At 44.7% G+C, this 19,566-nt stretch overlaps 8 protein-coding genes across 8 annotated transcripts; 5 read left to right on the top strand and 3 right to left on the bottom strand.

Annotated features, from left to right (window-relative positions):
- Nucleotides 1-50: 50 nt before the first annotated feature.
- Nucleotides 51-1,980, bottom strand: BCIN_11g04240 (hypothetical protein). The gene is made up of 2 exons (XM_001558465.2): nucleotides 1,044-1,980; nucleotides 51-980 (listed from the first exon to the last, which is right to left on the bottom strand). The coding sequence occupies exons 1-2, from the start codon at nucleotides 1,278-1,280 to the stop codon at nucleotides 534-536; spliced, it is 684 nt and encodes a 227-aa protein (XP_001558515.2). The 5' UTR covers nucleotides 1,281-1,980; the 3' UTR covers nucleotides 51-533.
- A 2,144-nt stretch (nucleotides 1,981-4,124) lies between these two features.
- On the top strand, nucleotides 4,125-6,187 carry BCIN_11g04230 (hypothetical protein). The gene is made up of 3 exons (XM_001558468.2): nucleotides 4,125-4,967; nucleotides 5,443-5,535; nucleotides 5,589-6,187. Exons 1-3 carry the CDS (start codon nucleotides 4,691-4,693, stop codon nucleotides 6,155-6,157), a joined length of 939 nt encoding a protein of 312 aa, XP_001558518.2. The 5' UTR covers nucleotides 4,125-4,690; the 3' UTR covers nucleotides 6,158-6,187.
- Nucleotides 6,188-6,229: 42 nt separating this feature from the next.
- Nucleotides 6,230-6,730, bottom strand: Bcgrx5. Its single transcript, XM_024696008.1, has 2 exons — nucleotides 6,443-6,730; nucleotides 6,230-6,389 (listed from the first exon to the last, which is right to left on the bottom strand). The coding sequence occupies exons 1-2, from the start codon at nucleotides 6,635-6,637 to the stop codon at nucleotides 6,255-6,257; spliced, it is 330 nt and encodes a 109-aa protein (XP_024551810.1). The 5' UTR covers nucleotides 6,638-6,730; the 3' UTR covers nucleotides 6,230-6,254.
- Nucleotides 6,731-6,918: 188 nt separating this feature from the next.
- On the top strand, nucleotides 6,919-8,258 carry BCIN_11g04210 (hypothetical protein). Its single transcript, XM_024696007.1, has 3 exons — nucleotides 6,919-7,087; nucleotides 7,163-7,691; nucleotides 7,770-8,258. Exons 1-3 carry the CDS (start codon nucleotides 6,982-6,984, stop codon nucleotides 8,092-8,094), a joined length of 960 nt encoding a protein of 319 aa, XP_024551809.1. The 5' UTR covers nucleotides 6,919-6,981; the 3' UTR covers nucleotides 8,095-8,258.
- Nucleotides 8,259-10,849: 2,591 nt separating this feature from the next.
- Nucleotides 10,850-12,269, bottom strand: BCIN_11g04200 (hypothetical protein). The gene has a single exon (XM_001558472.2). The coding sequence runs from the start codon at nucleotides 12,237-12,239 to the stop codon at nucleotides 10,989-10,991; it is 1,251 nt and encodes a 416-aa protein (XP_001558522.1). The 5' UTR covers nucleotides 12,240-12,269; the 3' UTR covers nucleotides 10,850-10,988.
- Nucleotides 12,270-12,478: 209 nt separating this feature from the next.
- On the top strand, nucleotides 12,479-14,436 carry BCIN_11g04190 (hypothetical protein). The gene is made up of 3 exons (XM_001558473.2): nucleotides 12,479-12,743; nucleotides 12,809-13,130; nucleotides 13,184-14,436. Exons 1-3 carry the CDS (start codon nucleotides 12,642-12,644, stop codon nucleotides 14,086-14,088), a joined length of 1,329 nt encoding a protein of 442 aa, XP_001558523.2. The 5' UTR covers nucleotides 12,479-12,641; the 3' UTR covers nucleotides 14,089-14,436.
- Nucleotides 14,437-14,681: 245 nt separating this feature from the next.
- Nucleotides 14,682-16,391, top strand: Bcerv29. The gene is made up of 4 exons (XM_024696006.1): nucleotides 14,682-15,028; nucleotides 15,145-15,257; nucleotides 15,311-15,804; nucleotides 15,855-16,391. Exons 1-4 carry the CDS (start codon nucleotides 14,856-14,858, stop codon nucleotides 15,990-15,992), a joined length of 918 nt encoding a protein of 305 aa, XP_024551808.1. The 5' UTR covers nucleotides 14,682-14,855; the 3' UTR covers nucleotides 15,993-16,391.
- Nucleotides 16,392-16,577: 186 nt separating this feature from the next.
- On the top strand, nucleotides 16,578-18,632 carry BCIN_11g04170 (hypothetical protein). Its single transcript, XM_001558474.2, has one exon. The coding sequence runs from the start codon at nucleotides 16,838-16,840 to the stop codon at nucleotides 18,518-18,520; it is 1,683 nt and encodes a 560-aa protein (XP_001558524.1). The 5' UTR covers nucleotides 16,578-16,837; the 3' UTR covers nucleotides 18,521-18,632.
- The last annotated feature ends 934 nt before the right edge of the window (nucleotides 18,633-19,566 follow it).

Genomic DNA, 19,566 nt, shown 5'->3' with positions numbered 1-19,566 from the left:
AACGAGGAATGAATTCAACCGTTTATAAACGGCTGTATGGGAAATTTTGATGCGTGATACTCTCTCTTAATTAATCTAATTGCGTACTTGCCCAGCCATATATTTCCTTCACCTTCTTCCATTTTCGCTTCGTTTCTTGCAGACTAATCTCTCTCATCTTCTCATCTTGCAACTGGTCATAACGTGAACCCCACCCATTAAAAAAAAATCATGCGTATGAACAACGTAGTAGAACCCATGTCTAGCTAAAGCTAGAAGAAAATACGCCAAATCCTTTTTTGCTAGCCCCACCGAGATCCGTATGCGAAATATGAATGTAGACGTAAGAAATAAGAAACAAATACCCTTATTAGCAACTCCGAATCGTGTAGCCGAGAAGGTATCCGTGATTGCTAAAACCGTAGATGAATGATGAAGGATATCTAGTCCGCCAATTGGTCACCGAGCGCCGTATTGTAATTGAAATGAAAATGAAGTCTCTATCCCTCCACTGCGAGTATCTTCTACATTGCAATGTTGTAAATGTATGAAGATCATGAATCTATAGCCAATTCTTTCTTTATTGCCGTTTGAATCTTCGCCAACGCTTCTCGCTCGACTTCTTCTAACGATCCGCTAACATCTACCTGGATCACATCTGTCTCATCTTTTGTAGGCGGTTCGAGAATGCCAAATTGACTGTGAACCATATTCGCACCCATAAAATGGCCCTGTCGAGCACCGACTCTCGCGAGCAATGTTTCCTCACTAGCATGCAGGTATACGAAGTGAACGAGAACATTGTGGTCGTAGTAGGAGGCTACACGGATGACGTCGCGATATTTGCGCTTCAGGGCCGAGCAGGTGAGGACAACGCCTTGCGAACCGGCGTTGAGACTTTTAACAGATTCGTCGCGGAGTTTGGTGAGCCAGTCCCAACGGTCGGCATCGTTGAGGGGTATGCCTTGGGCCATTTTATCAATGTTTGATTGTGGGTGGTACTATGATTATTTTCATTAGAACGGCGTTCTTAGTTTGGTCAATGATAGAATCGATGTACATACCTCATCTCCTTCAATATATGGCAAGTTCATAGCTTTGGCGACATATTGAGCTACTGTGCTTTTGCCACATCCAGCAGGACCGGTAATCAACCAGATGTGAGAATGGCCTGTCTTAGGCTGTCTGGATTGGCCATTTGTCAATGAATTCGAAGACGACGAAGTTGACATGGGCAAATGATCCGGCATGGCTGGCGTTGGTTGAGCCATGTTCGAGGAGCGATTCTCATATGATAACATGATGGATAGAGGTTCTTTGTTGAAGCGTGGCGGGGTATTCTCTGTAGATGGTATAAGAAAGGCCGGTAACGTCAAAGCCAATTTGATTGCCGAATTAAATGGGAGGAAGTCAAGGTCAAGGTGAAGAGTGATGTCATGTATTGAAAAACGTAGTTATAGCAACAATAAAATGGAATTCACTGAGAGTATATATACTTTTTTTTTCTCTCTCGAAAGGTTTGTTTGTTGACGAGCTCTTGGAATTGTTTTGGCTAGAGTGAGGAGAGAGGGCAGGATATGACGAACAATGAAGTAAAGGCAGGTAATTTCAAACAATCAATCGAGACTCACGATGTGGGAAGCAGCTGAGGTATATAGCAAATGGTTAGGGACCCGGAGTAAGAAGGACCTAGGCAAATGACGGCAAGTGGCGGTGGGTCGTGTGCCATATCCATATCGACCGAGCAAGGAGACCTTGAACATGGAAATGGACACCGATATGTACAGAACATGGAGTGCTACTGTACGAGGGCGACTGGAAAAGGAATAATTGATTGTATGGGTGACGGCAGGAAATTGTCCATCTTACCATGGGAGTTTGACCTTGGCACGGCGATGCGACCCACAGAAAGGAAGTTTGGAAGTATTACGGAAAGAGAACGATGCAGGCCTCGAGACCCTGGTGGCCCATTTGAAGATCTAGTCGCGTCTCTTTTTCATCACCGCCCCCCTCCCCTCCGCCGTGAAAGAAGGAGAAGAAGTGGGAGCAGAGGAAGCGGAAAATGATTTTGCACCCCCCTGGTAAGCAAGATCTCCTTGCAAGCAGGGTTATGGGTTCCTGGAGTTCTATTCTAGAAGCAGCCGCAGAAGAAGAAGAGAAGGAACGGGAGAGAGAAGAAAAAGCAGCCACTCTCGTGATTCCTACGCAGCATCGTAGTCTGTAGACGTTTGAATACTGGCCTGTGGTTGTAGTGCCCCCTCCTGGCACTGCACACTGCATGCTACATACCACACACGACATATCCACATGCAAAGGTCTCTGGCAAAGGACACGAGTTTTACGAAGTAAGAATTCCGATTAGAGTTCACGGATGCGATTGAGCTGGCTGTGATTAGCTGACAATTTCTCCTTAAACACGGAAAAATATGGGAAAAGCGGAGAATGTGCACATCTCAAAGAAAAACGTGGAACCCATTGGGATCGATGTACCAAGTGCGATGTAGTCACTGTGACGAAAATGGAAGTTCTGTACCGGCACGTACCTAGATGTTGGCCGCACAGTCAAGGTGTCCTGTTTCAATTCCGATCCTCGATTGGGCGTAAGAGTGATGCTGCAGGTGATGATGCTGGATGATGGTCATGGCGATATATACAAAGTACAATTGTGACTTGTAAGTCTAAGACGTCGCACCGCGATGCAACACGTAGCTTGACAGGTCTAGGGGAAGGGAAAAGATTCACGCGAGCCGTCTAGACGTCGCAGATACATACACTGCTCACCTACCTAGCACGTACAGAGTGAACGCAGCTTCTCAAACGTTGGATCCCGTTTGTGTTGGACGTCTCGTGTGTTTCTGGTGGGAACGGCTAAATTGTGCTGTAGGGGTATGATGTTAGGTATCCATTGATTTCACTCATTGCAATCCAATTTCGGACAGTTAATATAATACTCAAGGATTTCACCATTTCTCTGCTCGAAAGTTCCAACTCCTGAAGCTTGTTGTAGAATCAGCTTGGTGGGAAGGGCGAGAGCAAGGTTCGTGCGAGCATTTTTTTTCTGTTTCTTTTTCTTTTTCTTTTTCTTTTTCTTTTTCCTGCCATTCTATTCGTCTGTCCGGGTTGCAAGGTTATACCTATTGACCTTGCCCAACGTCAACATCAATTCTTCTTACTGCATACAGTCTGCACCATCGTCTGTCTCACTAATACACTTTTCACACTATGAATAGATGATTGCCCAACTTCGTGCCCACTACCCATCCATCTCTTTACATTGACATGGATGGATAATCGCTCATACATCTTATTACAGGAAGCTTGTGGAGAAGCAGACCGTTCTCCGTCCATTTCTTTCTCCTTTCCACCCAACTCCACAAGACACCTCTTCCCAAAACTGTGGTTGAGAAGTCACGCTGATGATCCCCAGTCCTTGTAGCGGGTCTTCGATCGGGACTCTCGCATCATGTATTGAATCCCACGCCATGCTGTGGCGTACATTAGTTTTCCATGGGGGGTCCACCTCAAAGCCCGTGGGGGTCACAATGCAGCGTCGCTATGGAAATGCGGCATCTGAGCATTTACGAGCGGCTCATGGTAGTGTGAAGGAGCCCCAATCCGATCAAGACCTTTGAGGAACAAGCTCTGTCAACCCCGATTTGCTGAGTCCGAGTCAATGGTTCTCACAGAGTTCAATCTTCTAAGGTCACACCGCTGCTTATATGCATTTTTTGATCACCGCAGCTGACCTTCTCTGCAATCCAAGCAATTATGTTGTAACTTGGAAACCGGAAGATGCAATCGGTTATCCGGCCGAAGCCGTGTTACTGCCGGGCTCAAGGATGGAATTCCTTTTGATGTTCTATTCGAGGACTGTTGGTAATTCTATGACAAACGCTTATGGCAATTGTCATGCATGTTTCAAGTATGGGGGAACCCATATTACAGAGTATATAATGAGGGGTAAAGACAGCAGGCTTTGATAAACAAGTAGATGTCAACACATCTGCAACACTTAAACTTGGCCGAGTACGACAATCTGTGCTTGTATTCTAACAATATTCCAATGTAATATGGCGAAGATCATCGTTGAGCTAGCATACAAGGATGCCAACGACCGTGAGAATGCCTTCATTTTTCATGTTTTGGGACGCATCTCGGCTCAAGGGACGGCAAACAAGGAATAAAGCTCATTGGGGAAAATCTCACATGATTCACGTTAAGCCAAAATCCCCCACCTTCCTTCTGAGGTACTTGTTTCCCCACGAGCTTCTCTTTGGGTAATTTCTTAGCTCTCCGGATGGGAGATCAAATTCCCATTTCTGGGAATACCAGTGTTTTGCCGCATTTGGCAATGTAAACAAATTGTATACGTTTTTATCTTCATGCCGGCTCAATGTTCGAGACGAATCTAATCTTCGGGCGTCGTTTTCTCAACATGCGACAGCCAGCAGAGCACCAAGTAATCGTCTCTCAATATCCAAAGCCCACCGAAAGCTCTGGCAATAACTTCTAGATAGGAGGCAATGAGGGCGCTGTCAATTGTCACATAATCCACCCCTCCTTTCCATATTCTTCAAGCAGGAACGATCATTATGCAGGACAGCAAAATGTGGGGTAGTCATAGTCACATCCCGTCAGTGTGTCCGATAACGCAACTTTCACGTCAGTGACATAACAAAGACAAATTTACTTCTTAACGTCTCGACACCTCATGCTTTCTCGTTGCAACCTTATTTTGAGATCTAATTTGACCTTTGTTCGTTCTTCAAGGTTCTTGACGAACAGCTTACTCGTTAAAAACAGGCACAGTTACCATAAAATGGCTTCAATCATGCAAGACGCAAATCGCTTGAGGAGGGTGATGGAGGAGGGCAAAGGACCGGCGACGGGCTGCTGGCAGATGATTCCAGGAGCCAACGTTTCGAGGACATTGGCGAGGACGGGTGTTGATTGGGTTTTGGTGGATTGCGAGCATGGGAATATAGATGGTGAGTCACTTCATTTTGGAGTCATGTAAAACCACGCGTTGGTGTTCTTTACATTCATGAGCTTCAAGACAGATGCAGCCACTGAGCCTAAGTAATTCTACTATACCGAGTGGTATAAATTACCGCCACGGTGATTTGCTAACGGTCTAGCCTGTAGCTAGGCAATGGCGGGTTTCTGGTTCTTGAATTCATTCTAGACACTGGATTTCGATGAAGCAGTGACTACATTTGGGACACTCGATTGCATTACAGTGTTCAAACAATCTTGAACATTGAAGATTCCTGGGTTTGGACTGCTGTCTAGACTATTGGGATGTCCGTTCATTATCCAATGCCTATTTTATTGTTTGTTGAGATTCTTAGATTCATACACTGTACACTTCTACTACGATCTTTCGAAGTCAGGAATCAATCAATAGAGGATGTCAAATTACATCTTTAACAAATTATTGCCACTTATCTAATGCCCTAACAGATGCGGCAATGCATGATGCAGTTCCAGCAATTGCTGCGTGCGGGGTGAGCCCGATAGTTAGAATTCCAGATAATCAAGGATGGATGGTTAAGCGTAAGTCACCAAAATTTATTGCAATATGTTTGTAGATGTTGATGGCTCTACAGGGGCTTTGGACTGTGGTGCGCATGGTGTGCTTGTACCTCTCCTATACACGGCCGAGGGAGCTGAACAGCTCGTGAAGAGTGCCAAGTTTCCGCCTCAAGGTCAAAGAGGTTTTGGATCGCCTTTCCCTCATGAACGCTTCAACTCTGAATTGAACTCTGATGCATATCTGAAGCAAGCCAATGAGAGTATTCTAACTATGGTACAAATCGAAACCAAGGAAGCATTGGAAAATGTCGATGCCATTGCTGCTGTTCCTGGTATTGATGTTCTTTTCATTGGTCCTTTCGATCTTGGCAATAACATTGGCCATCCCATCGTTGCGGGACAAATGCACGAGAATCTTCATGCTGCAATTGCAAAGATCTTGAAGGCGGCAAACACAGCTGGAAAAAAGGCCGGTATCTTTTGTACAAGTGGAGAACAGGGGAGATGGTACGCAGATCAGGGGTTTCACATGATGAGTGTTGCAACAGATATGCATATTTTACCACAGGGCGTAATCGCTGCCGTGAACAAGGCAAAAGGTCAAGAAGAGGGTCCCAAACTGACTGGTCCATACGGCAGATAGATCAATGATTGGTGTACATATACTTATTCAGATCCGTAAAAAAAAAAAAGGCCATGTGGCATTAGAATAGATTGTAGAGGTGCATTTTCGGCAGAAATCAAACAGAACTTTTCCCTTCCACTTCATCCATCTTTGCCTTGACTTCCTCCTCGGTAAATCTATGCATTAGCTTCCTTGCTTTAGATGCCAATTCAGACTGTTCCTCCCCAGCATCTTCCCTACTAACATGAATCTAACGCAAGATATCAGCAAGCTTTGGCTGTCTTTGAGTTAAGGTAAACCAACCACAGGTGTATCAAATTCGTATAAATCCTTCCAGTGCTTTTGTCCATCTTCCATAACAGCAATCTCTCTATACACAAATGGTCTTGTATCTCGAACTTTAAATAATGTATCTTTGGCGTTGGTACAGAGTGAGCAGTTAGCTCTTGTGAAAAGCGTGATCCGACAGGCTTGGAGTAACCGTGTTGTTGGGAACATATTGATCTGAGATGCCGATTCTTTGTATGTTCCAAAGATTTTTTGGATATGAGCCGCAAAGTCAATTTGATAATAGCTCAATAAGGATGATTCGCTCCGGGGCAAGGGTTGATTTCCTCTCCCCTCCCCTGTTCAGATTAACCTTTCAATGATCCAGGAAGTCAAAAGGCGGTGAGAGTCACTTCACGGCAGAATACTTTAGAGCATTCTAGAAGTTGGGGAAGAAGATCTCATATCGACTTTTCATTTTACACGATACGCAAGGCTTTATATTCAAACCAGAAGTCTTTTCTCAAGGTTTATTTGCTATCTCCGAATTTTTATTGAAGAGAAAGTCAGACAATATGGCGCAAAAATGTGTACACCAATCTTGTACAAAGGTCTACACTGATCCCGAGGAAGACTGTCTGTACCATCCTGGACCACCAGTTTTCCATGAGGGTCAAAAAGGTATGCTGATTCATGCTATTCACTTTATGTAGCTCTATAATTTTGTATATGAAATTAAAAACTACCCAAAAACAGGTTGGAAATGCTGCAAACCCCGCGTCCTAACTTTTGACGAATTCCTCGCCATTCCACCCTGCACAACCGGCAAACACAGCACCACAGATCACCCACCTCAGGTAGAGAAGAAACCAGCTCCAGATGCATCTGCACAAGCTTCACCAGCGCCCTCTACTCCTTCCGAACCTGCTAGAGCTCCAATTGCTCCCGCTCCTCAAGCTACAGCCACCCCTCCTCCCCCAGCACCAGAATCCGAGGATGATGATGCATCGCTAGAAATCCCAGTGGGTAAAACTTGCAGGAGGAAAGCATGTGGTCAGCAATATGAGGGAAAGAGTAGAGAGGGCGAGAAATGTGTGTTTCACCCTGGTGTGCCCATATTTCATGAGGGTAGCAAGGGCTACACTTGCTGTAAGAGGAGAGTCTTGGAGTTTGATGAGTTTATGAAAATCGAGGGGTGTAAGACCAAGGGATCACATTTGTTCATTGGCAGTGGGGGGAAGGGGAAGGCGAAGGAGGGGGGCGAGGAGATTTTGGACACGGTTAGGTGAGTTGGTTCTTTTTTGTTATGAGACGGCTCTTTTGAAGAAGTTATAAGTGAAATACTAATGATGATGAACCACAGACACGATTTTTATCAAACAGCAACCTCAGTCATTGCCTCATTCTTCCTCAAAAAGATCAAGAAGGAGGATGCAGTCGTATCTTTCTCCGCCTCTCAAGAGCTTACTCTCGATCTTCCTACCACAGACGCAGTCCCCAAACGCTACAAGACTGTGGTTCCACTCTTTGGCGCAATAGATACAGAAGCATCGTCATTCAAAATCATGGGCACAAAGTTGGAAGTAACATTGGTGAAGGCTGATGGTGCTAGTTGGCCAGTGTTGAGAAGTGATGAGCAGAGGACGGGCGAAATTATACAAGTTGGCAAAGCGGGGAGAGCGGTTTAGGATGGGGGCTATTGGAATTTGATGAGATGAGACAAGATGAGGATGCTAAAGTGTTGAGCATATCATCATTAGATAGAGCGTCTTATTATGCATAGCGTAAGATATTATAAGAAGAGCAAAAGCTTAAGTATCTCTCAGAATTTGCGTTACTTTGAATTTGTGCAGTGAAACTTGTGATCCACCTGGTCGTCGAAGGCTTGGTCCTAATACATATGCTTAATGTGTGAAATGCTACTCTAGGATTCAAATAGACGAGCAGGCATAGGGGAGAGAGAGAGTTTGCCGAAGATGAGAGTGAATGACGGATGTGAACATTATAAGCGAATCTGGATGGCGAATACGAACTATGATTTATACATCGGATGCGGGATGAAAGGGATTATCATCCAATATCACGGAAAGCATAACGGAGGCAGAGTGATATTGATGTATTCATTTATTTGCTGGTTTGTTGGTTTCAAAGATGGAGGTCTATATGAGTATCTAAATATTCTACAGGACAGCCAACGCTTTTATTAGCCATGCTGAGCATTTCAATGACGGCCGTGATATAGGGAAACCCCTCCCCCTCTTCCATTCTCAAATGAAGCAATGTATCACCGTATGCAGATAGAGTTTCCAGGTTCCTATATGCTCCACTATCCATCATCCATCATCCATCTTGTCTGATAGTTTAGAATGGCAGACTGAATGTGGAATGCCCCAAGTTCGTAAGTACGAGATTTGTTGACTGGATTGGAAAGAAACCATCGACCCTTTACTAACAGAGCACAGTCCTGGCCATTGAAAGCCCTGCTCCTATCCTATCCTTCCCGCAAATCATCTTCACACAAGTTCGTCGGGCCCAAATCTACTATCACCTACGCGGGCGAGACTTTTCGACGTCGAAAGCTCTCACTCGCTACGTATCGAATTAAGTAAGCAAGCTTACTCGAGATGCCGTCGACGAGAGAGGGAGGCGCAGACGAAGCTTCAAGTTCGTAGTCAAAAACTTATGGTGTGAGATGCTCTGTCTGATTGTTCCATTTTCCCAATAGCCATGGATAAATTGGGGTTTACAGAATTACTATCACCATCGGCATTGGTCGGATGAGTTGGTATGGCTCCGTATATGTATATCGAACGACCGTTATTAGTAGTGCTTGAATAACGAGTAATGGGATGGGGTAAGCCAGATGATCTGCTCCATGCAATGACGAGACGACGATCGACTGTAAGTCCCCTAAGAGTTCGGCGTTTGGGACGGAGGACGATATGGCTTGGTTCTCGGCTTCAGCGTTCGGCTCACTTTGACTGGTGAGTATTGTTAGCTTGTGGTTTGTAGATTCCTAGGTAGTTTGGGATAAAGTATTAAAAAAAATCATGATACTGATCTGACAGTCAGGTTCTATCAATGTTTGGAAGCCTTTCAACACTGAAAATCAATCCAGCATTTCAAACTATTTGAACGTTTCAATCGTGTTCAAAACTTAACATCCTTGGCTGTCAGGCTGGAGTGCAAATTGTTGGGTACCTTGATACCTCGCCATTCGAGAAAGAATTTACTGAGGCGAATCTATTAAACCCTCAACAAAAGTTTCGAAGCTCTTCAATGCCTCCTCGCTCAGCCATCCCTTAATAGATACTCAAGTGCTACACCTAACCGGGCGATGATTAAAACCGGCGTTTCAATCACCACACTGCTACGTAGATGCCAGTCAGTCAGAGCTGGAGCCAGCAGCTTAGCTTTTTAGACAGGATGAGATATTTGACCAAAACATAGTTTTAAGAGCAGTCGAAGGGAAGCTTATGATTACATACTTGACTGGAAGCGATTCCCTTCCCATACACGGCCACAACCGAGCCAATCCGATACCGAAAATGGCAATAGTACTTCCCGCTTGAAGCAAGGTCCAGAATGGCCAATATAGGAAGACCATATCTAACTGATGACAGAAAATAAGAGTGGATGCGGCGAAGACTTCGAAGACAGTGCAGGTGATTGCGACAACAAGACAGAGGGAAGAGACATAGATGCATTGAATTTGAGTGCGGCAATGTTTCTCTTTACTGACGGAGAGTAGTCTTGGGCAAAGATCTCTAGAAATTGTTGGATGCAATTCTGCATTTTTGATATGCCTGGGCACTTACTTGTGTTAATTATCTGGCAGTGAGGATTCATAGCAGGTGAAGGGAGTACCAAGGCGACAAACATACGTGGCTATATGGGCACTTTTAGTAAAGGCACTCGATGCAACGGTTAACATAATGAGAACAATTAAGAGAACCCAGAAGATACTTTTTACTGCTCTCGAATTTATGCTGTATATGAAATGGCTAGGTATTTTTAGAACATTTCTTGATTGCATTGGATTTGTCATGTTGGATAGCATATTAATTTTTGAGAATAAGTTTAGCAATGAAAACATCAAATTCAATGTGTCCCTTATAATAAAGGTAATTTTTTTCAACTCTCTTCGTAAGACACGGATTGAACAATTTTTATATCTCACCCGAAAAACGGCATATGTTGTAGCAGAAGAATTTCGGAGCTTTTAGACTTCCCCGGATTTCACTATCAATGAAGCCGTCTCTTCGCTTGTGAAACTAGTGAGACTAGTGGAAATAGCTTATACCTTTTTGCTCGAGAACAAGTAGCGGATGAGGGATCCAGTTGAGTAAATTTTGGATTTGTCGTACTCATGTACCGTCTTGACTTAAGTTGTGCGCTCGCAAAATCATTCGAGTGGAAGGGAGATTCCGAAAAGAACAAGGTGTAAGAAACTTTACCGGATTGAAGCCACATGGTTCGATGACTTCCAAAATCATGAACATAAGCAATATCCGCGCTAGCAAAATCAGAGCAACAGACTTCAAGCTAAAAGGCTAGTGATTCATACCTCCCTAAAGCTTAACTACTCCATACCTTCCATAAGCTCTACAGCATCTAGCAACATTCCCTTATTGCCGATCCACAATCTCAATCGATCCCAATCTTTGCCCTCTTCTTCTCCACGCCGCCATTCTTCATGAAAGCCCCATGATCCCGCGACTTTGTCTATCGCTGCCCGTTCTTCTTCACGAATCCAGCGCTCTCTCAGTGGCATACCTGGAGCCCAAGTCACGCGATCCATTTGATCATTGGCTGTCGTCACAGCTACAATACCAATAGTGGTGGTGAACCCCATATATGCTAATATTCCAGCAAATGCGATGTTTGTGGCCATGCCGGGTTCCATGGAGTCCTGGAACATAGCAAGTTGTGATGCAACAACATAGGCTGCAAAAGGTGCCACAGCAAGCCCGGTGGTGGGTAATAATCCTTTCCGGATAAATTTAGCACGACGAAATGATTTTTGCGCATATGCTGTATCGACGATATCCATAGCTACATCTAATTCCCTGGCATCTATTGCGGTTTGTAAAGCTTGATCTGCCACGGCAACTGGTATGGCATTGTTGACCTTATTTGGATTCTGTTTTTTTAACTGTTTTCCTTTAGAGCCCTCGATTGGTATCGGCTTGTTCGCATACATGTAGAATACTTCTGGAAAAGTCTCGGGTTTTCCTAGACATGACTGTGCGCTGATATATACTTCTAAAATCTCTGGTGATATGAAGACAGACTCATGGGAAACAATCGAAAACAGGGCTCGCGAGAGCTCATCCACTAAAAGTTGATTATCGCGGGATAGCTTTTGAACTTGCAGCTTCTTCGATCCTCGATCGGCCAAGGAAAGTAAAGATGCGGCAGCAGTTACATCCTTCTTTGCGTCTGATGATTTAGCAGGCTCTCCAGCAACATCCGCGGCAAGTAACCGGCATGTATGTAAAACGTCTAGAATGGCCTTTTCTGAAGCTACAGTTTCCGAAAACAATTTGTCACAGGCATCAATTCCACGCCTTAATCCTTGCTCGAGTTCTGCTTCCGTGATATGCCGGGATGGCCGTATATGAGCTGACTTTGAATATTGACGCAAAGAATTGAAAGGTGTAGACTTTGGTGGCTTGCTTGATCGTTTCCTGGTAGTGGTGGTAAATGTGCGGGGGATAGTGTTTATTGCTTGCGAAAGTTGACGCTGTGGTCTTAGAGATGATTGCTGAGAAGTTATGAAGTCACATATACGGCACACATCCGACCGAGGCTTGAAAAGGCGTTTAGACATTGTGTAGGGCGATATCAAGTTTTCGGTATCTTCAATTTGAGGTTTTTCGACAAGCTGTAGTCAAGACACTAATAAGCCGGCATCCTATCAAGATGTCATATCCCTGCTCGATACCCCTGTGCGTGACATGGATGACTAATAAAGAAGGCTGAACTTGATGCATAAGCCACAATCGTGACGACGAACTCAATGAATGAATCCGATATAACTTTCCTGGCTTCTATTTAGCCATCTCCTTTGAAGCTTTAAAACATACGATTATTTGATCCTGTTTGAACACGTTTTCTTGAAATTTCAAGCTTGAATGAAACACAACACCAAGTCTATCGGCCAAAGGACCCCTTTGAGATTGCATTGAGCGTTGTCCCATCTCAAGATTTAACAACTGTTATTCACGAAATCATGCCTCCACCACCACCACCTCCTCCTCCGCCGCCTCCTCCGCCTGGAGGAGCTCCAGGAGGTATGCCATCCAGACCACCTGCGAAAGTTGCTGCAAATAGAGTAAAAATTCCCAGCTGTACATTTACTTTGGGCTTGTCAAGTTGGTGTTGCTAACCAAACCACAGGGCGCACTTTTGTCGGATATCACGAAGGGAAGAGCACTCAAGAAAGCTGTAACTAACGATCGATCGGCACCGGTAGTAGGCAAAGTATCTAATGGTTCTGGACCTGCGCCAATAGGAGGTGCTCCTCCAGTACCGGGAATGGCAAAACCTCCCGGTGGATTTGGCGCACCGCCAGTACCAGGAGGAAATAGAGCTCGAAGTGATAGTAACCAAGGGAGCAATAATGCGGTTTCGGGGATGGAACAAGCTCCACAGTTAGGAGGAATATTCGCAGGCGGCATGCCCAAGTTGAAGAAACGAGGTGGAGGAGTAGATACTGGCGGTAAGGTTTTACGTTCTATGTGATGGAGATATATCTAATACTTTTTTTTACAGCAAACCGCGACTCATCGACTGCATCGGAACCAGAATTCTCTGCTCCCAGACCGCCAGGTATGGCTGCTCCCAGACCTCCAACAAATGCAGCTCCGCCTTTGCCATCAGTCCGGCCTCCTCCTCAACCTAGCGCTAGTACTCCCGCATTTGCGCCCTCGGTTGCAAATCTGAGAAAGACCGGCGGGCCATCTATTTCTCGTCCTGCATCCTCAACCTCTCTCAAGGGGCCACCACCCCCTATTGGCAAAAAACCTCCTCCACCCCCTGGAACTCGAAAGCCATCATCAGCGCTATCAACCCCACCACCACCACCGCCTCCAGCATTCGCCCCTCCACCTCCTTCTTCAGCACCTCCGCCACCTGTTGCACCTCCACCACCACCTTCCCCAGCTCCACGCCCTCCGAGTAACCCACCTCGATCACATGCACCACCGCCACCACCACCACCACCACCACCAACATCTCCACCTTCGACTAACGGAGGTAACCCAAGTCTTGCTATACAAGCAACAATTCGTGCTGCTGGCCAAGCATCACCAATGGGTGCACCACCACCACCACCACCGCCTCCTCCTCCATCTAATGGGCCTCCCTCTCTCTCGTCGCACAGAACGCCATCTCCGCCCGCGGCACCCCCAGCGGCACCCCCAGCGGCACCAATATCAAGAAGTCAAAGTCAACAAGGAAGAACTCACACAATGGATTCCAGTTCTTATACCCTTTCATCAAACGGCAGTTTACCGCAAGCCTCTAGTTCTAGCAGAAGAATCATGATCAATGATCCTCGATGGAAATTTACAGATGAATCGGTATTCCCAAAACCTCGAGATTTTATTGGTGGGCCCAAAAAATACCGGGCTGGTCGTGGAAGTAGTGTTCCGTTGGATCTGAGTGCTTACCATTAAGAATTTCGCTTACCAAAAAGAATATAACTCTTCGGATCGTATTCATGTGTTACCATTATGATTTAAGGCGTTATAGCGGGATATCATTTAGAATCCGGTAAGGCGGCATCAAGCTATCTGAATTGGGAGTTATACATCAGGACACTAAAGATCGTCAAAAAATTTCCCCTGAATCGCGAGATGGAGATTGACGAGAGACATCAGCTCACTACCCAGGGTACCGAGGAGGAAATCGCAGCTATAAATATCACGGGTGATGGGCAAATTCCACAGTGGAACCTTAAAAGAATGAGTACGGAGAATATTAAACTTTTGAGATTTATCTTTCTCTTCCTGTGATTTTAACCATAAAAGACGATGATGATGTGATGTTATAAATGCTTCTATTGTGATTATGGTAATTGACTTCAATACGAACACAAAGAGCTTTGTTAATTTCATCATTCATCTAACAAAATAATTAATCGATTGATTGTATTCCATTCCGCATATAGCAGCAGTACTAAATGGGGTAATTCGTTAGGTTCGTTAGGTTCCTCGGATCATTATTCAATCTGTCCTTTAGGTTGTTCTACCGAGAATCTTATTAGAAAGACCTTAAACTTCAAAAGGTTCACCCATTCCTCTTCTTCATACCTCCACCCCTTTGCAATAATACCAGTCCACCTTCCGCAGGTACAAGACACTATTTGGTGTTAATTGACTACAACTTGGTTCGACTTCTTTTACCTTCTTTGATCTGGTGCAAGTTTAGCAAAATTGCGACAATGTCGATACGCGGTAATGCAGGGTATGGTTTAGGTGGGCAGAACTCATTCGGAGGAGGATCAAGTATGGGTGGTATGGATAAACAGAGCGAATCTGGTACTCTGGATGCGATCAGAGAACAAACAAGCAAGATTGAGGATTTCTTGGATACATTGAGTGATCCTGTTAAGCCGTATGTTCATGTTCCCTCGTAGGACCCCGCAGAGGACAGCTTGAGGGGTCCAATTCTGTGCTTGAGTCTACTTGCATTTTTTAATCTTCTAATTTCTAACTTCTATACTTCTACAGATATTTGCCAGCCATCGGACGATTCCTGATTGTCGTTACATTCCTGGAGGATGCATTGAGAATAATTACACAATGGAGCGACCAACTATTATATCTGCATGATTACCGACACAGTATGCTACCTATCTGTTCAAAACATGACACAGCATGGTTAACAATATTCTAGTCCCAAGCGGTCTTACACATCTCTTCCTGATCGTTAACGTACTCGCAATGGTCTCATGCTCCACACTAGTCATCACACGAAGATACTCGGATTACGCTGTTGGTGGATTGATTGGCGTAGTAGTCGTACAAGCTCTTGGATACGGTCTTATCTTCGATCTCAACTTCTTCCTCCGAAACCTTTCGGTCATGGGTGGTCTATTGATGGTTTTGTCCGATTCATGGGTCCGCAAATCAAAGGCTTTTGCTGGTCTCCCGGAAATTGACGAGAAGGACCGCAAGATGTACTTCCAGCTTGCTGGTCGTGTCTTGTTGATCTTCCTCTTCGTCGGATTCGTTTTCAGTGGCACCTGGAGTGTTTGGAGAGTGATTGTGGCACTTTTCGGTCTCGTTGCATGTGTCATGGTTGTTGTGGGCTTCAAGGCAAAGTTCAGTGCTATCATGCTTGTGCTTATCTTGAGTGTTTTCAACGTATTGGTAAACAACTTTTGGACTGTAAGTAAAGCTTCATTGCTTATGCGGGGCACTTTACTAATTTACCATAGCTTCACGAACACCACCCCCACAAGGACTTCGCAAAGTACGATTTCTTCCAAATTCTATCTATCGTAGGAGGTCTCCTCCTCCTTGTCAACAGCGGACCAGGAAAATACTCCATCGACGAGAAGAAGAAGGTCTACTAAACTTCGGTGGTGAGGTTGGAACGAGAGCAGGGGAGTGAAGGTTCAGGAAAAAGCAAACAGCGAGCCGTGCATTTAGGGCGGAGTTCAATTTGATGAGGGAAAGTTTTCTATTATTGTTATCGTTTCTTCCTCCAAGGGGAGATTCAGCGGATTGGGCGGTTTACTTTAAGTATAGCGTCAACATCTTCTGACTGTAAATCTCAGAGCTGGCAATCTACAAAGTATATGAATGACTTATGAGCCAAATATGTTTCCTGCATGTTTCAATAGAATGAATGAACTATTGTTTCGAGGTCGGGCCATCAACATGACTCGAAACAACATAGTACTATTAGCACATCCTAAAGAGGCTGCACTCTATCATAAAGAAAGCCTTAAGAATAGATTCCTTCGTATTCAATTGAAGATAAGTAGACCATTTCTTGCACTATTTCACAACCTTCATAGAAATGCAAGATGGCCCATCCCACCTATTACGAGTGGCAGACAGCCGCAGATCACCTCTGACCTGCATTGCTAATCCTAGTAAGCCACTCTCATCACCTGCAACCCAAGGTTTTCTTTTCTCTCGCTAACCACAAGCTGATCTGTCAAGTTTGCTTTACAAGTAGGTAATTCTTCAATAATATATAATCGATATCTTTCATCCACATTGATTATTTATGTTGATGTGCGTTCTACCACGAGATTTGGTATTAGCCTATTAGTTATGTACAAGTCTATTTGTTAGGTAGGTAGCGTTGTCCTGTATATACCTATGCAATAACATCGCATCATACCTACACTTCGCATGCCCCTCAAAACCACCTCTCTCATCTCATATCCCCTGCTATATAACCAACGCCATGGCAGAAGTCCTCGGTACCGCTCTCTCGATCGTCGGAGCCGTTGGAGTTCTTGGACAGATATTCTCCGGCTGCATAACAGCCTACTCACTCTTCACAACCGCTTCGAATCTCTCACGAGACTCGGAAAAGCTTATCTGCAAAATCAAAATTGAGGAGATGAGATTGTTGGTTTGGGGTAGAGAGTGGGGGGTTTTAGAGGGAAGATTCGAGGAGGAACTGAAGAGAGAAGAGGGGATTGGAAATGAGAGATTGAGAGGCTTGGCGATGGAGATTCTGAGTGAGTTGTACAGGACTATTACAGACTTTCAAAGACTGAGAGAAAAGTATGGGGTTGTAGAGGAGAGCGGAGGGAGAGACATGATTGAGGGAAGAGAAAGTTGTGATAGGGAGGTTGAGAAAGAGAAAGGAGGCTTTGGAATAGGGAAATTGAATTTGAGGAGTGAGATGTCGAAGAGGGTTAAATGGGTCATTAGTGATAAGGAGAAGTTCACAGTACTTTTGCAAGATCTGAAAGATTATAATAATGGGTTGGAACAGCTTTTTCCACCGTCAAGACTAGCAACTCTGCATAGGACGTGGACAAATGAACTATTGCAAGGTGCGCATCGAGATTTAGGCAAGCTGAAAGATCTGGAGGCGGCAAGTAGTGGGGTTTATCCGGCATTGAATGTCTCGGCCAATCTCAAACAACTGAGAATCAATCTAGACGAGAAGGAAACCAAGAATTTCAAACCAACCTACACTTTAAAGATTCAGCGCCATGCGTTGGTGGTCAAGAATTCACAGATGGGAAGAACTCATGGCCAATATAGAAACCCATCATTAGCCGAGCCACAAGAAATTATAGTTGAATGGGTAGAATACGAGAAAGAAGACCTCGATGCTCGATTAAATCATCTTCGTCGAATAGATGATCTCGCGCGCATGATTCATAGCGCTTCTGATCGTCATCCAGATCTCCATACAATTGATTGTCTCGGCTACACCGACGATAGCACATCTTCCCGCTACGGACTTATCTACCGTTCCCTGTCTTCCTCCTCCTCAACCCTCAACTATCTCATCACCAGCAACGATTTCCGCACCCCCGATCTAGGCGACCGCTTTAAACTCGCTCATACACTTTCTGTTGCCCTCTGGTCCCTTCACTCCTTAGACTGGCTGCATAAAAATCTCTGCAGTTCCAATATTCTTTTTTTCCCCAGTGCATACACGAACAGTACCCGCATCTCAAAGGAACGGGAGAACGTACCAGATATAAGCACGCCATATCTTCTCGGGTTCGACGCTTCCCGTCCAGACCAGATGGGGGAAATGTCCATCGCATCTCGCAACCCTACAGCAGCGGATCTCCACCGCCATCCTTCGTCTCTACATTCATCTTCTTGTCCGCGCAAAGAGTATTGCAAATCCTTTGATATTTATTCTCTAGGATTGATATTGCTAGAGATTGGTTTGTGGAAAACATTGCAGATGTATCATAAACCGCATTACTCGGCGGAAAAATTTAGGGATAAGATTGTGGTGCAGAATTTAGTGCCGGGATTGGGAAGCAAAGTTGGAAGGGGGTATAGAGAAGTGGTGGAGAGGTGTTTGGGGGTTAGGGAAGATGTGAATGGAGTTGAAGCAGGGACTTTGATGGAATTTGTGGTGGGGAGGTTGGAGGGCTTAAGAGTATAAGCTATTGAGGAGGGAACGACGGAAAGAAAAACAGAAACAGATCATTAGAGATTTGTACGAACATACATTTATATGTGTGAATCGTCTAGCATAATTAGATTACGAACTAACAAGTACGTTTCATTATCTCTCCTTGGACAGTACACTCGCTTAATTTCACTACATTCCCTTGTCCACCGCCTCAATCGCCGCCGCTACATCTCCATTGGCTTTCCAATGCCCCCATTCCGTGACATTTCGCTCCTCTCCAACCTCTCTCGGTGTAGTGTTATCCGGATAAATGGCTCCTTTTAATGGATGTATTTCAGTAATCAATGACTATATCTTCTAGAAACTCTAATTTAAGCTGCTATGCTTGATTTTTGGAAATCCGATGTAGTAAGATGGTATCATTGTAACTGTACCATATTTGAATACAAGGTGGAGGAAATTCCCCACATATGAGGATAGTCGCAAAGAAAGGGGCCAGTTCATTGCCTTAGTGCGTTCTGCTTGTACGGACTTTGGGGTCTTTACTTTTCACCCGTTTCAGATTTCACTGGGACTTCTTTGGAAATTTTATATACAGCAGCTTATTTGATACCCCCTGATGCCTAAGTTCAATATATGACAAGCTGATGTTTTGCTCAACCAAAGTTGGCCGCCAGGCTCAGCTTTAACCTTGCTGTCTCATTCTCATTTAAAAGGAACTCGCTTCTTTTGATCACTCAGCTCCCCCCTTTGATCCTAGGCTCGCTAGATGGTATTGGAAGATTCGGATAAGAATAAAAAGAGACATGCTAATGTAAAGAACGAAGGAGCTACGAATGAGAATATAGAAGAACAAGTGCTGATGGGAAAAGACCGTGACATGAATTAGCAGAGATGACCAAAAAGATACACCAACTTCTTTAAAAAAAAAATAGAAAAGCGGGGGAGGTAGGAGTTTGACATATTAGGTCTAATAGATTGGCGGGCAAGGTTGGAGGGGGGATGGTGTGAAGGTAGTGAGTGACTTCAATTCAATGGCCACTATGATTGAGCCCTAAGCAAATACAAAAGAGACT

Source organism: Botrytis cinerea, chromosome 11, assembly GCF_000143535.2.
Source record: "Botrytis cinerea B05.10 chromosome 11, complete sequence".
In the NCBI taxonomy this organism is placed as follows: Eukaryota; Fungi; Ascomycota; class Leotiomycetes; order Helotiales; family Sclerotiniaceae; genus Botrytis; species Botrytis cinerea.
Note: the sequence above shows the minus strand (reverse complement) of the source record. Positions and strands in the feature narration are given on the sequence as shown.

Coding starts and splice junctions, on each gene's coding strand:
- BCIN_11g04240 (XM_001558465.2), bottom strand. CDS start 1,280: ATGTTATCATATGAGAATCGCTCCTCGAACATGGCTCAACCAACGCCA. Junction 981..1,043: donor CATATATTGAAGGAGATGAG/GTATGTACATCG, acceptor AAATAATCATAG/TACCACCCACAATCAAACAT.
- BCIN_11g04230 (XM_001558468.2), top strand. CDS start 4,691: ATGCTTTCTCGTTGCAACCTTATTTTGAGATCTAATTTGACCTTTGTT. Junction 4,968..5,442: donor CGAGCATGGGAATATAGATG/GTGAGTCACTTC, acceptor ATGCCCTAACAG/ATGCGGCAATGCATGATGCA. Junction 5,536..5,588: donor TCAAGGATGGATGGTTAAGC/GTAAGTCACCAA, acceptor ATGGCTCTACAG/GGGCTTTGGACTGTGGTGCG.
- Bcgrx5 (XM_024696008.1), bottom strand. CDS start 6,637: ATGTTCCCAACAACACGGTTACTCCAAGCCTGTCGGATCACGCTTTTC. Junction 6,390..6,442: donor ACGAATTTGATACACCTGTG/GTTGGTTTACCT, acceptor ATCTTGCGTTAG/ATTCATGTTAGTAGGGAAGA.
- BCIN_11g04210 (XM_024696007.1), top strand. CDS start 6,982: ATGGCGCAAAAATGTGTACACCAATCTTGTACAAAGGTCTACACTGAT. Junction 7,088..7,162: donor TTTCCATGAGGGTCAAAAAG/GTATGCTGATTC, acceptor ACCCAAAAACAG/GTTGGAAATGCTGCAAACCC. Junction 7,692..7,769: donor GAGATTTTGGACACGGTTAG/GTGAGTTGGTTC, acceptor GATGAACCACAG/ACACGATTTTTATCAAACAG.
- BCIN_11g04200 (XM_001558472.2), bottom strand. CDS start 12,239: ATGTCTAAACGCCTTTTCAAGCCTCGGTCGGATGTGTGCCGTATATGT.
- BCIN_11g04190 (XM_001558473.2), top strand. CDS start 12,642: ATGCCTCCACCACCACCACCTCCTCCTCCGCCGCCTCCTCCGCCTGGA. Junction 12,744..12,808: donor CGAAAGTTGCTGCAAATAGA/GTAAAAATTCCC, acceptor ACCAAACCACAG/GGCGCACTTTTGTCGGATAT. Junction 13,131..13,183: donor TGGAGGAGTAGATACTGGCG/GTAAGGTTTTAC, acceptor TTTTTTTTACAG/CAAACCGCGACTCATCGACT.
- Bcerv29 (XM_024696006.1), top strand. CDS start 14,856: ATGTCGATACGCGGTAATGCAGGGTATGGTTTAGGTGGGCAGAACTCA. Junction 15,258..15,310: donor TCTGCATGATTACCGACACA/GTATGCTACCTA, acceptor ACAATATTCTAG/TCCCAAGCGGTCTTACACAT. Junction 15,805..15,854: donor TGGTAAACAACTTTTGGACT/GTAAGTAAAGCT, acceptor AATTTACCATAG/CTTCACGAACACCACCCCCA.
- BCIN_11g04170 (XM_001558474.2), top strand. CDS start 16,838: ATGGCAGAAGTCCTCGGTACCGCTCTCTCGATCGTCGGAGCCGTTGGA.